Raw genomic sequence first — 14,882 nt, 5'->3', positions numbered from 1 at the left:
CCTCTCTTTATAAATGTCGTTAGGTTTACAGTGCCGCCGGGGCGCGAGGTGTACATGTTTTTTTTTGTGCATGCAGGCTGGCGGCCAGACTTCAAGTACTTCCACCCGGCGATCGCCATCATCACCATGGTGTTTGACATCGTCATCATGTTCCTGATCCTGTGGTGGGGAGCCGTCCTCTCGCTGGGAATCTGGGTCGTGCTCTACTTCTACTGCATGTACAAGAAGCCAGGCACGTTGGAACTCATCGCCCCTTACCAACTTATGCATTTTCCCCATAAACTAAACATGTAAACACACCCTGTTAAACCCAGTTTGTTTATTTCTAAATTATACACTGTCCCTCCTCAGGAGGAAAACAAACCACAAGCAGAAGTCCATTCCGCATCTCCCAATAGAATAATGCTTTATTCCTTGGGCCAATTTGGCTTTCCAGACCAATGTAATCCAGCAGCATTTGGTTAAAGCAAACAAAATGTGGATTAGTTTCGACCTGCTTGGTCTCATCAGGAGAGTCAGGCTTGTTTACAAAAAAAGATCTGTTTGCCAAGACAAAAAATGTAATGTGTTTATTTCTCATGCAGAGGTCAACTGGGGTTCATCAGTGCAGGCGATGGGCTTCCAGACTGCTCTAGCCACAACACTGAACTTGGACAACGTCAAGGAGCACATCAAGGTCTTCAGGTAGAGTTGTTATCACATCACGCCAGGCCGAGACTACAGTGCTGGCAGTTGGGCAGCTTGAATCACGGAGCGCGGACACTGGGTTCTCGTTATAAAGTCATCCGTGTGTTACTCCAAATTAAGATTGAATCATCCGTGTGTTGTTTGGTATTCGTGCCATTGTTACAGCAGCAAGGCTATCACGAAGTCGCTGTCGCTCAAAGTCGAGTACCGTCTGCAGTAGTTTTACAGCGGGGGATTGGGAGAGAGGAGAATCAATGTTGCCGTATTCAGTCATTTGCGAGTAACTTTGAAATTTGGCAAATACGGACCGTGACGCAGGGACACGTGGCCCACTCCTTTCCCGATAACGTCACGGGATCTTCGTAGTCCACCATGCTGTGGAGCGGACGGCACGCTCTTTGGTTCAGGCACCTGTGGTATTAATTGGGGTGGCCAAAGTCACGGTTTGCGAGATCCGTAGATAGCTCCACGCGCGTGTCGCGGTTGAGCCGCGTCGTTGGGCACGACATCTGACGTTTCGCTCCACGAACCCCGGGAGCTTCTATCCATGCCAGCACGCGGAGCAAAGCGCCCGCGTCGCGCCGAAAGCACGCGGCGCAGCGCGAACACGCGTCGGAGGGAGAGAGCCGTGCAAAAAAATCTCAAAGGTCGCAGCGACGGGCGCTGCATGCGAAGAGCTCGTGTCGACTCTTCTAACGAGCCCTGTGACCCGACCGTTTCCTGCAGGCCCAACTGCCTGGTGCTCACGGGGCCTCCGCACCTGCGGCCGGCGCTGGTCGACTTCGTGGGCACCTTCACCAAGGGCGTCAGCCTCATGGTCTGCGGCAACGTCGTCGTGGTACGTACGCGCGCAACGGGGGGAGGGCCGCGTGTTCAAAGCAACGTTGCAATGTACGCGACGATGCAACCAGATTTGTCGTCAGTGGGGTCACATGGTTTGTTCTCTTGTAAAATGTAACTGAGCTTAAAGGTCATGGTTTCAAATTAACGGTTTATTCGTGCTCGGTATAGAAGGTGGTGGTGTCTCCGCACGTGGGCTGTAATTAAGCACAGTGGAGGCGAGGGTTGGTGGATCGCACCCCTGTTGTGAAACTCCCTTTGTGGATGTTGTGGAAGCCATGAGGACGTCGTACAGAAAAAACGTGGAATCCAACCTGTTTTGTCTGTACGGGATTTCTCCAGGTGCTCCGGTTTTCCTCCCACATATAAGCACTCATGAATTGGCCGACATCACCTTAATATAATAGAGAATCGCAGAGCTTCAGAAACTGTTGGCACCGGCTCACCACATGGCTGCCTTCCTGCTTGTCTGTGGTTCCTCACGCCTCTGAGTCATTCGCTACGAGAGCGAGCAAACACCGTGCCACGGCGCGTTATAAGTTAAACTAATCATTTTATTGTTACTAAGGAAATGTTTCACGACGCTCATTCTCACGAAGTGTTCGACACGAAGGAGTGAGTGGAAGCGGCGTTTTTCCTGAACCTCCCCCCCCACCACCTCCCCGGCAGGCGGGCCCCAACAAGAACCAGATCTGTGACTTGCGGCAGACAGAGCACGGCAAGTGGCTGCGGCACCGGAACATCAACTCCTTCTACACGGCGATCGTGAGCAACAGCCTGAACGAGGGCGCCTCTGCGCTGCTCCAGGTAACGAGGGCTCAGGCTTTAGTTCCGCCATGGCCCGGCTGGAGTGCAACAGGGGATGACGGCCAACCATGGTTGGCCGTGTTGCATAGGTACAGACGGTCCCCGCTATTTTACGACGCAATGCCTTCCGGGAATCTCCGTCGTAAACCGGGCCATCATAATCCGGAGACCGCCTGCACTCGGTTGTCTTCCTGGCAGAAGCCGTTGGCGTGGAAAGTGGAAGTGACGACGCAATCCCTAGCACAACGGCTTTTTAGACAGCTAGAGGGATCTTCTCACTACGGCATTCGTGTTTACTTTGACTTACGACCCATTTTCTCTCTCGCTGAATTTAGGATCGTAGGTTGATAAATTAATGACAGCATTGTAAGGGGTTATTGTGTACTCTGGCCCCAGGCTCGTCACTCATAAGTTAAGATGAAGTACGTTCCCAGATGTTTTGGCCCAACGTTCCCTGTTGATCAGGAGATCAGAGCAGCTGCCCTGGAGTAGCAGCCATATCGACCAGGGGGGCTAAGACGGTGTCAGAGACCTGCACTGGCACCACTGAGGGCTTGGGTTCGAACCCAGGATGGTGCCTGCGACTACACCAAGTTCTCAAGTGCAGCAAAGTCATGGCTTCAGCCAAGTGACTTTTTACTCAATTAGGCATATTACAGCTCTGATAAACATTTTTAATAATAATTAATAATCATACACTCTTTCTTCTCCACCTGATGACGACCGCTTGTGTTGCGATCGAAACGTCGTAGTGTTTGTTATTTTCTTTGAACCTATCTCCGTGACTTTACCGAAAGACCCAAAGAATATACACGTGAGTTTGAGTCACATTTTAATGCAAATACTTTTTACAAGGCACTTACGACTGGTCCAGGACATGGTCACATGTCGGGCACCACTCACGTACGAAGGCCAGGGAACACATTCTTGTTCCAGCTTGCTGCTTCATCTCTACACTACTGCTCCCATTCCTAATACACACACATACCAGCCTTTGGGTGGTGCTGGTGTGATCACGGTGTTTGCGCCAGGCTTGGTGCACATTGAGGCCATGCGGAATGGTGGAGGATCTCTGCACAGATTGTTCGAGCGGTGCGGTGCCGCAAACAACTTCCCGTTTAGCTTGCGCGAAGTCCGCCGTGCGTGCGTGCGAGCAGCAATCGCGTCGCGCCAACCCAGGGTCTAACGGGCGCATCGACGATGCCCCCCCCCCCCACAGAGCACGGGGCTTGGCAAGCTGCGTCCCAACTTGATCTTCCTCGGCTTCATGAACTCGTGGCTCGGAGAGGACCCCGCCACCGTGCACGACTACGTGCAGATCATCCAGTGAGTGCCCCTTCCCGCCCCTCGCCAGCGCACGGTCACCTCTCACAGTGCCTCACGGGAAGGATTGTACATTCATAAAGAGTTGTGCTTTAAGCAACACGCATGCTGCTTAGTTCAGATAAAAAAAAAACACTTCTGAATTAGCTTTTTACTTTCATAACCTTGCTGTAGCGGGCTAGTGGATACGACACAAGATGTACAGAGTGGTATTCTGTTGTTGCACAGCCTATGATGTGTCATCTACTAGAGATTTAGTTGTAAATGATGAAGCTGCACTCACACACCCCACTCACCCAACCACCCATGTGTACGTTTGGGGCGGTGGGAAGTTACGTGCCCCAGGATCTGGATGGAATTCGTAAGCTGTAGCCGCGCACAGGACGACAGTGTCTGACTTTACGCTCGTACTTTCTGTGTGCAGAGATACCACAGGTGTGCATTGAATGCAATTTGGTGGCAGAGTTTTTAAGTGCGCACGTGAAACGTTTGCGGGACGGATTTTGCAATTCTCCTTGCTTTTTCGCAGTAACGTGTTCGACTACAGCATGGCCCTGGCCATCCTGCGCGTGAAAGAGGGCCTTGACATCAAGAATATGCCCGAAGTTCAAGGTGAGATATCTCGACGGAGCACGGAGCTTCACGTATCGTTCTCCCCTCTTGCGGTGCTGCGAGAGATATTCGCCTTCCCACGATGTGTCCTCGTTTTTTGTACTTCAGAGGTGGCAACCCCCAACTCCCTGCTCAATCAAGTGTGGGGGTGGGTGCTAATTTACACTTTCAGAGCTTGAGAAGTGGTGGAAGCACCACATTACAGGCAGTCCTCGACTTACGAACAGCCGACTTACGAACACCCGACTTACGACCACCCGACTTCCAAACACCTGAATTGAAACGCGGAACTATTTTGTTCAGTGGGAGCGATCCTCCGCGAGATGTAATGAGTCAGCCTTGCGCTGGGAGTGAGCGTTTGTGTGTTTGTGTGTACGTGTGCACGTGTGTGTGAAAGTGTGTGGGGAACGGTAGTGCAATGGTAAGCGCACCGTGTAACCAACCTGGTATCCCGAGTTCAATTGCCACTCACGACCAAACCAGTGACGATTATCTGAACGTGTCCTGGGCCTCCCCTAGGTTGACTCAGCCTCAAATGAGTACCTGGTGCGGTGTGTAAACATCGCCACTGGGGAGACAAAGGCTGCTGGGCGTGGTGCTGGCCACCCACCCCCTCGTGTGCCGAGCAGGCCTTCATATAGTTGCTGCTTGCTAACAGCACTTGCCCTAACAGCCTGTGAACACGACAAGGGGGATCGTTGTAGTTAGTGTGTGTGTCTGTGTGTGTCTGTCTGTGTGTGTGCGTGCAATTGTGGTTACTCATTGCGCCCCTTCCGACAAGCAAGCCAGCATCAGGACTCCAGGTAAATGAAAATAAAACAGATTTTATATTTTTATATTTGTGTTACTTTATTTTACGTGTTATTTACTGTAGAGTATGTATTATAGTGTCACATGCAAATTCACATTTCTTCTTATTTATGAGTTTAACGATGCTTCCTCTTTTTGTTGAACCGTAACACATTTCATAACACCGACGGTATTGGCATTTACAGTGAGTTAACGTGTTCTGACTTACGCACCATTCCAATTACGAACGGGTCTCAGGAACGAATTGTGTTCGTAAGCCGAGGACTGCCTGTAATAATGAAAGGAGTCTGTGGGGACGACCACTGCGAACTTCCAACAAGGCGGCACTCACTCACTTCGTCAATTCTTGAGTAACGATGGGCTGAGCTGAACACCGATCGGGAATCGCTCGTGCAATTGTTTGATCTCGAGTCCGGCGCCTGTGATGGAGACACCGGTCCATGCCAAAATAGCATCTGGAAAAAAAGGCAACTTGCACTTAATAAATCAAGCGACCTTCACGGGGAGGCCCTCATCCACCGGATATTTTGACGGGAAGGGGCTGTAACCTGCACGCGCATGCTGTTCGCACCCAAAATCCACACGTGGGGTTAAGCACCGAGCACGTTTTTCCCCTTGCTCAAATGTTCACACCGCACACTGTGTGTCCGCTGCCCCCTGCAGTCAACATGGCTTTCCAGTTCGATGGCAGCGGCGGCGGCGTTGGGAAGGTGTCCGGACTTGTCGCGAAATCGGCGTAAGTACTGCGTGACGGCACAAACCCGGCCGTACGGATGTAGACAGCCTACAGGATAAAGAGCTGCTGTTTTTTTCGACACGCTCATAGGCCGTGTACTCCAAAGCGAACGCAGTTTCTCAACCGAAGCGGAGTTGAGGCTGGATAGCGCTTGGATCGGTCACCAACATGTCTAACAGTTGTTATAGGCGGCGGGGCTACTGTGCGGAGAGCAGAGGGTAGTGCAGCAAGTATATACTTCTATCAATCCGCACCGACCAGCACGGTGAAGTATGGTCAAATATTGTCCCAACCTTACACAGCTTGGGTAGGCCCTCATCCAGCAGTGGCGCGACATAACGGTTGTTCGGCACACATTATACGTGACAATTTTCTGAAGGAATTAATACAACTAAATATGCAGCTTGTTGCTAACCTCACCAACACCGCAGCGTCACTCACACGCAGACATCGCGAGTCGCCGCTATTTGGTGGAAAGTGCTGCGGCGTTGTCATGGGCAAGTGTCGCACTGTGAACGGCAATTAATGACATTTTCCTTTCTGTGCCCATTTTGTGTTCCAGCTTGAGCATGGACGTGGATCAGACCGAAGGTAACGAACCCTCCCCAGGGTTGCAGTCGCCACTCTGTTGGGGCGTCACCCCAGGGCTGGTCGCGGGGCCTTCGGTGGCGCCGGTCCACGCCACCGAGCGCTGCTGCGACTTCACTCCTTAATGTTTTCACAAACAAGTCGCTGTCAACCTGGCCACGAGACTTATTGGAATACCAGCCGTGACCGACACCACTGAGCTGGGATACCTGAACTGGTCGTAGGGCACCCCCCCCTCCCTTTTCACCAATCCGTAATCTTACCCCTTGCAATGCAATGTATGTACGTATGCATGTTGAACTTCTTTCGCACCGTACGTAGCCAACCGTGCTAATTGGAGCTGCGAGGGAAGAACAAACTAAATACAAAAAAGCAGTTTTATATAAATTGGTTTTCAATCTAGACGATGATTTAAAGGTGCATCGCTCCAGTGGCTTCCTAATATCGGAAGGAGTGTTCCAGACGGCCGCCGAAGCGCACCCGCAAGCGCGCGACGCGGTGACCGTCTTCACGTCTGCGTTTACCTTTGCGGAAAAAAAAGGTCGACCGTGGTTGTGAAATTCTCTCTCGGCTCATCTTTCTCGTCCGGTCTGCAGACAAGAACGGCGCGCCAGATGCGATGCCCCAGATCAGCACCGTGTTCCAGTTCAGCCAGGGCAAGAGGACCATCGACATCTACTGGCTCTTCGACGATGGCGGTTCGTCTCTTTGTCTGTGCAGTAACGGCGCGCGAGTCTATGGGTGTTCTACGTAGCGTTGGATAGTAACAACGTCCCTCGTGTTTATTTTTTACCACGCTCGTTTGTAGACCAGGGAAGCCTCACGGAATCTCACGACTCATGTAGGAGGGTCCTGCCGAGTGTTTTACTGTCAGGGCCGATGGTTGCTGCTGTGGATTTTCATGCTTGCAAACTTGAACCGGCGGAAAGGGGGTATTTACAATTCTGTCAATTTAATTTCATTTTCCATAGTTGTTAATCTACACAATATTCATACAGTTTGGACTTGTGAAGGTATTAATGCTAGTGTCTACGTGTTATTACATCGCGTGGATTGTGAGAGGTGGTGGCGGCTAGGAGAGGCCTTCATCCAGCTGTGGATTGACCATGGCTGATTGTGATGATGACGTCGATGACATTTAGGTTTTCCATTTTTAAATGTGTTCCTGCCGCTTTGTGAAATGTTCACGATGGCTGCCGCCGCCTCTCGCGTTGCTCTCCCACAGGCATGACGCTGCTCATCCCCTACCTGCTGAGCAAGAAGAACCGATGGGGCGAGTGCAAGATGCGCGTCTTCATGGCAGGGAAGCTGGACCGGCTGGAGGAGGACAAGCAGAAGTAAGGCTCCTCCACCCGTGCTCAGACACTCACGGCTCACACCCCGAAGGACCACGATTTCAATTTATACAGTGCTCGGTTCAAACGCCCCCGCATACCTTGCATCACATCCCAACTCGACGGTTTGATGCCCTGCTGTAGCTTGAGCCTGGGGCACTTCCCCACCCATGTCAGCAGTCCCTGTGTGGCATGAGGTAATGAATGCAGCACCTGCCTGCGAGTGCCAGTAGGGGGCCACGCTGCTATTTCTTTTCTCAATCGAGTAATTTGTGGTGTAATTTTTCAAATTTCGTCAATTCTGGACCGTGATGCTGACCCACGTGGCCTGCACTGTGGGTATCGTACGGGTTACCATATCACCAGGTCACCATTTCACCAGGTCACCATGTCACCAGTCACCAGGTCACCATGTCACCAGGTCACGGCATTACCCAGAGCATCCCGCTTGCGGAAGCCCTCCTGCCAGCAGTGGCACGAGCGAGCAATTTTCAGGGCCGCGCCTTTATCTTATACCGCCAAGTACAGAGCACGAGTAAAATGTGGTGGCGGGAGTGAGTGACGGAGCGATGATGCGCTGCCCCCCTCTCTCCATGTCCCCAGCATGTCGCGGCTCATCGCCCGCTTCCGCCTCAACGTGGACGACGTCATCATCCTGACGGACGTCAACAAGAAGCCACGTGCCGACAAGTGAGAGATGCGTCCCCCGACGTGTGAGCGTGCTTCCAGCCCAAGGCCGTAATTATAAAATATATTGGGGGGGACACATCCCCCCCAATATTCAAATATGCTCAAAATGTCCCCCCCAAAAATATTGATATAAAATAGATTTCTGTTTATGTGATTGTGGTTATGGTTGTACTTTATTAATCCCTAATCTCTGCCATTACATACCATGAAAGAAAAGAAAAAACAGAGCAATGGAACACAATACACTATTAGACATTATTGTAAAGAATAAGTAAAAAGTCCATCCTACAGTATGTGTTCGTGAATTTTTAAATTTAGATTTTTTTTCTGGGGGGGGACCCCAGACCCCCTGGAAGATTTGGTCCCCCCCAATGTTGACTCCATGGCTACGGCCTTGTTCCAGCCAATCAGCGAGCATCCCTACGCTACGTGCGGGTTGAAACCGGAGCGCCCGGAGAAAACCCCTCGCGTGCGACGAGTAGACATCGTTTGTGGTATAGCCGGAATAACTGTCACGATAACTAATAACTCCTGTAACCGTCACAATAACTCGTGTACCCTCCCCCAACTGCTCCTGCGGCCCACAAGGATGAAGTACTTTGAGGACCTCATCATGCCGTACCGGCTCAACGACGGATTCAAAGACCCCGCCGAGGTGGAGCAGCTGCGCAAAGATTGCCCCTGGAAGATTTCCGACCACGAGATTCTCACCTTGCGCGAGAAGGTCAGCGGCAATCGTTCGCAAAACAACACACATTCGGCCGAAAGTCCCAACCATTATTTTTAAATCGGGGAGGAAGCGGGGCGGGGGTGTTTGATAAGATTGTGAAAGTTACCGTTTGAGCTCCCTCGTGTGTGTAAACGGGTGTCGGTTAACCGTGTTATTACATTCTGGGTGGGAATTTCTTCGGTCGTCCTCTGCGGAGATGGCGCAATGAAATCAGCTCGTGCGCAGGGGCCAGATGGGTCGTTGCATTGCACGACAGAGAGAGATGGTGATAGTTTGGGGAGAGGGTGGCTCCATCCACCAGTTGATGGATCATGTCTGGCTATGGAGGAATTAGCTTAATCTATTTGTATGCATCCTTTATTTAATCGGGATACGTAATAAACCCATTGAGACGGATATATCATCATTGCCTCTTTCGCAATGTGAATTTCATTAAAACAACTGGCAAGTAGAGGAAATTGAAAAAGGTACGCAGGATGCGATCAAATATAAACAGTCGAGAAACATTCACAACAAACATGGCCAATCATGCCGTCAGGAGGCCACGCGGTGCCAGCATCAGGGGGCACCGCGTGGGCCCTAAGCGGCGCCTCCTAGCGGCCGTGGCCGCGCCCCAAGCTCACGCGTTCTCTCGGTCTCCCTCTTCCAGACCAACCGGCAGCTGAAGCTGAACGAGCTCATGCACGAGCACTCCAAGGACGCCGCCCTCATCGTCGTGTACGTACACCCCTGACCGCTCGCACACTCCCGGGCGCTCCGACGTCTCGCGATAACGTACCGCGTGAAAACACAGATCCACGTTGTTCGCCGCAATGCCGCGGTAGGGCGCGGCCGTTGTAGGCGCCTGTTATTGTTAGAATGCTGGGTTGTGTGATTATTAAATAATCGATCACTCAACTGATTAATTATCGGTTCCATTACGAAGCCGGATAGCGCGAACATTGTTGGAGAAAAAATACATTTAGCGCTTCCGCTCCCACGTGGGTGCCGCTGGACGGGAGGTGGTGGGCAGGGCTTTGTGATGTCATCGGCATCAATGGGCCACGTTATGTTGGGCATGGTTTGGTAGGGGGTTTCCCAACATCGTGAAGAAGGATGTCTGAAATGTTTTGTCGATGAATAGGCCCAATCGTCCCCGGCACAGCCGGCAGTTCCCAGCGGCCCTGCAACTCCTGCAGTGCAAACAATTACCAATCAGGGCACCCGAGTTTCAGTGGAATCTGGGTGCAATGAATATTGTATTATACGCAGGTGATCTCGTCGTGGCACTGCCCAAATAACGGGGGTGCACCCGATCTCCACTGAGATCGCGGAAGCCAAGCAGGAGATGAGCCGGGACAGCGCCTGGATGGGTGACCACCACCATGCGTAAAGCAGGAGCTGCTGCTGCAGGGTCTCGTCAGTAGAAGGCAGTTGCAGCAGAGTCCAGCGTTGCAGTGTACTTCTGTGCTCCCTCATCCACTCTCTCCCCCGTCACCAACACGCGATGACTGGTGGGGTGAAGCATGGTCAAATCACCCCCACGATCCACGTGGCGTGGGAGCGGGGGGGGGGGCAGGCAGAGGTTCCCCATCGCGGGTGCTTTACGCGTACGTGCTCCGCAGTCTGTAGCGCGAGGCTGTGTACGATCCGTGCTGTCGCTGTAGCTGAACACGCGTGCGTTTCCGCGTATTGGTTTGTGCCGTGCAGGAGCATGCCCGTGATCCAGAAGGGACGATGCCCGTCGGCGATGGGCATGGCCTGGCTGGAGGTGCTCAGCCGGGATCTGCCCCCAGTGCTCATCATGAGGGGCAACCACACCAACGTGCTCACCATCTACAGCCAGTGATCCACCCCGGCACGGCCCAGCCACACATTCACCCCCGCTCGCTCGCTTGCTCACACGCACGTGCTTACACACGTGTGTAGGCTACATTTGCATGCATATGCGAATGTACAGCCGTGCACGCCCTTGTAGACGCATCACCAAAGGCAGTGGTGGCGCTAGGCACTGAGAAAAAGCTTAGGGACAAAGCAGCTCAAGGGGCCTTGGATTAATGATAAAACATTGGGGGTATGCACGAAATAGCATCTTAAATTGAATAAACGTAACGAGCTAATTAACATAAACCAGCTCGTTAATCTCTCTCATCTCTATCTTGTCTGCGTATCTCTTCTCGTATCTCGGTACATCTCTACGTTTTGTCTGTACCTCTTCTAGTCTTCGCGCATTTTACACGTTTAAAAAGTGGCGCTCGCAAAAATAATTCCGGCTTATGGCGCGTCCCCCCCCCCCCCCGCAATGGGTTAAGCCCCACACCACTGAACGCACCTTTGTAAGCATCGTCACACATCATTGTATACACGTGTGCACGTCAGATATGCAGGAGCACGCTTTCCCCGCACCTCCAATTAGTACGAGTGGCTATGTACAGTGCGAAAGAAGTTGAACGTACATACACTTTGAAGTGTGTCTGAAAAAGCTCAGTACAGTGGCCAGTTACGTTCAGGACCACCGATAACACAGCGGTAGTGAAGCTTCGTTTTAAATATATACGAATACACCTTTGGCAATATTTGCTGGCCAATAATGACAACCAAAAGTGCCGAATTAGTCAACGAGAATGCGACAGAATTGTGTTCCATTTTTAAAAGAAGCTGGGCTCCCACTTGATGACTGAGTCCCAATTGATATCATGCAACGAGCTAATCAAATGAATGAGCGCCTGTAATCCTACTTATATAATATACAGTTATAAATTGCGATGTTGAAATGTATAACCTGGGTAATCTGCACACTGTTTTGTTGCCTGTGAAGGCTGTACAATTATCACTTTTATTTTCGCATTGTGCACTTATAAACAGATGTAAACTCCGGAGAGACGTGTAAACACTGATGAAGCTTGGCATTTGGTGGTCAGTCTTGGAACAAGCGATTACCTGTAATTAGGCAACTGCATTTATAAAATGTGAATGAAATGCTAAGGTTTTCAGCTCTTTATTGCCAGTGCGGACTGCATAGCAGTTGACCTTTAACATCAATATGAAGAGCACAACATGTGTGAACTGTGTCATCCCAAGTGGCCCATTCACTTAAGAACTACAGTAGAACTCCCCTTATCCGTCTCCCATTATCCGTGGAACCTACTTGGTCCGTATAACCTCCAATTATGCGCGCACATATTCTAACTATTACCTGCGTTTGCAAGTGTTTCTTTCCCATCCTAGGATTGCGGCACGGATTCTTGTTGAGAGCTAATTTGCTAAATGTATCCTGTTTGCGATTATCTGCAATTTTTCACGGATGCCGGGGATTCAATTAGCAAAAAAAAATCGCGGATAATGGGAAACACGATGTTCATCCCCCCCCCCCCAAAATCACTGTGGATAAGAGGAGTTATACTGTGAAGAGTTATTTGCACGTGAAACGTATGTCCAAATGAAGTGACAAATGTAACATTTGGATGCGGGCGAAAGGTCTCTAGGGATTGCCGGGTCGTCACAGTGCTGTGCCATGTGTTCAGTTTGCAGCCGGCAGTTTCATTCCTGCAGCCGGCAGTTTGGGCGGTTTGTAGTCGGTAGTTTGATTCTTGCAGCCGGCAGCTTGGTCAGTTTGCAGCCAGCAGTTTGATTCTTGCAGCCGGCAGCTTGGTCAGTTTGCAGCCGGCAGTTTGATTCCCACAGCCGGCAGTTTGGTCAGTTTGCAGCCGGCAGTTTGATTCTTGCAGCCGGCAGTTTAATCAGTTTGCAGCCGGCAGTTTGATTCTTGCAGCCGGCAGTTTGGTCAGTTTGCAGCCGGCAGTTTGATTCTTGCAGCCGGCAGTTTAATCAGTTTGCAGCCGGCAGTTTGATTCTTGCAGCCGGCAGTTTGGTCAGTTTGCAGCCGGCAGTTTGATTCTTGCAGCCGGCAGTTTGATCAGTTTGCAGCCGGCAGATTGATTCTTGCAGCCGGCAATTTGGTCAGTTTGCAGCCGGCAGTTTGATTCCTGCAGCCGTCAGTTTAATCAGTTTTCAGCCGGCAGTTTGATTCTTGCAGCCGGCAGTTTGGTCAGTTTGCAGCCGGCAGTTTGATTCTTGCAGCCGGCAGTTTGGTCAGTTTGCAGCCGGCAGTTTCATTCTTGCAGCCGGCAGTTTGGTCAGTTTGCAGCCGGCAGTTTGATTCTTGCAGCCGGCAGTTTGATTCTTGCAGCTGGCAGTTTGATCAGTTTGCAGCCGGCAGTTTGATTCCTGCAGCCGGCAGTTTGATCAGTTTGCAGTCGGCAGTTTGATTCCTGCAGCCTACCAAAGGGTCGCTGTTCAACGTCACCAAAGTGTGCCACCGGATGCAAAGTTGACATTAAAATATCTATAACAGTAACGCTTGAAAGCTGGACTATTGAATTATGGTACTGTTGTTAATAAATATATAAAATACACAAATTGTATTGTTATCCATAATAACCCCCGCCCCCCCCTCCCCACTTTACAATATATAATTTACGTTGATGTTCAGACGATTACAAATGTTTGACCGCATACTTCGCCAGTAGGATGTACACATGAGACACTACTTTTTCTCTGGATTCCAGTTGATCATTGTCCCATGTAAAGGTCGCATCTGCACAGCGATCTCTGCTCACCTTACATGACGCTTCTATCCAATTTCCACCACCACCTAGCATGGAAGAGGCCCTCAATGGGAGAGGTTCTCTCGTGCTCGCTTTAGGGGAAGGGCCACTCTCTCACCAGCAGTGGTCTGAGCAAACAATTGCCACCGTGTGGCAGGGTAAGCCACTTTCGTGCACTCACCCCAACACACTGTGCGCATTCCCGCACAGGAAGATTGTTCTGCGGTCAAGTAAAAAACAAGATGAACTCTCGTGTATTTGCAAAGACTGCAGCATTAGTAATCCTATGACGACGGGGTTACAAAATAGTTTTGCATTTGTAGACAACAACGAAACCAACTTTGAGGGCATTTCCATCATTTAAACTCTGTGCTAAGACTTTGTGTGAAGATGAAGCGTGTAGACGCCACTTGGGTTTCTTCCCTTCGCGTTTCCTTTCCTCCTTCACCAAACGGCGGTGTCCCTTCACCCATCAGCTCGGCACTCAAATGGAAACGGGTTCATTCTGTTGCAGCAAGTCTCAATGAGCACACATTAAACAAGTGCACGCACTTTCAATGCTCTCGATGCCAGTGTACGGGTATACCACCACACTGTGTTAGCGATGGCCCCTGTTGTCTGCATTTGGGATTTTCACATTGTATTTTCTACCTCTCTCAAGCAGCTGTACCTTGTTTTCTTCGTGATCATTAAAGTTATCCAAATCGTGTTTTGTTTAAGTCGAGTCGAAGTTAAGTCAAACGGTCAATTAGTGGACACTTCCCAAACATTGCCGTATCATCTCCCCTGGCTTTGGCGTTCCTCCTCGATTCCTCCTCGAAGATGCTGACGGTGGAACCATTGACCACGATCGGAACGTCAAGATGCCGATCCGCACATCTTCTTCATGAGCGCTGAAAATTAAAGACACAAGTCACGGGTGCGACTGTGACCATGCAATCCATGCTATGGACCATAGAGTAAACCACTGTAGTCTGTGCCCCTTCAATGGAGGAGGAACAGCAACACTACACGAACTCTCTCCTGAAGAATCCCTCTTGTGGTCAGCAGACATCGACAATGGCATTTAGTTCCTGGACATTGTGTCGTCACACGCAAGAATACAATGGCCGCCTTGGTTGCCACGCTGTCTGGAATTG

General features: G+C 50.8%; 1 protein-coding gene across 2 annotated transcripts in view; it reads left to right on the top strand.

The window, feature by feature from the left end:
* The window catches only part of LOC144727653 (solute carrier family 12 member 3-like), a 30,612-nt gene extending 16,160 nt beyond the window's left edge, over positions 1–14,452 (top strand). Inside the window, exons 14-28 of one of the 2 annotated variants that reach the window (XM_078606630.1) lie at positions 77–232; positions 585–684; positions 1,414–1,525; positions 2,197–2,334; positions 3,554–3,660; positions 4,187–4,269; positions 5,055–5,072; positions 5,743–5,815; positions 6,378–6,406; positions 7,000–7,101; positions 7,629–7,740; positions 8,341–8,427; positions 9,016–9,151; positions 9,807–9,874; positions 10,847–14,452. In XM_078606630.1, the coding sequence (XP_078462756.1) occupies positions 77–232; positions 585–684; positions 1,414–1,525; positions 2,197–2,334; positions 3,554–3,660; positions 4,187–4,269; positions 5,055–5,072; positions 5,743–5,815; positions 6,378–6,406; positions 7,000–7,101; positions 7,629–7,740; positions 8,341–8,427; positions 9,016–9,151; positions 9,807–9,874; positions 10,847–10,985 (1,460 nt within the window). In that variant the 3' untranslated portion in view covers positions 10,986–14,452. The remainder of the gene's footprint in view (positions 1–76; positions 233–584; positions 685–1,413; positions 1,526–2,196; positions 2,335–3,553; positions 3,661–4,186; positions 4,270–5,054; positions 5,073–5,742; positions 5,816–6,377; positions 6,407–6,999; positions 7,102–7,628; positions 7,741–8,340; positions 8,428–9,015; positions 9,152–9,806; positions 9,875–10,846) is intronic. The other variant, XM_078606632.1, reaches the window with a different exon arrangement.
* Positions 14,453–14,882: the final 430 nt, after the last annotated feature.

This window comes from Lampetra planeri, chromosome 26 (genome assembly GCF_965212315.1).
Source record: "Lampetra planeri chromosome 26, kcLamPlan1.2.h2, whole genome shotgun sequence".
In the NCBI taxonomy this organism is placed as follows: Eukaryota; Metazoa; Chordata; class Hyperoartia; order Petromyzontiformes; family Petromyzontidae; genus Lampetra; species Lampetra planeri.
This window is presented reverse-complemented; position numbering and strand designations above follow the sequence as displayed.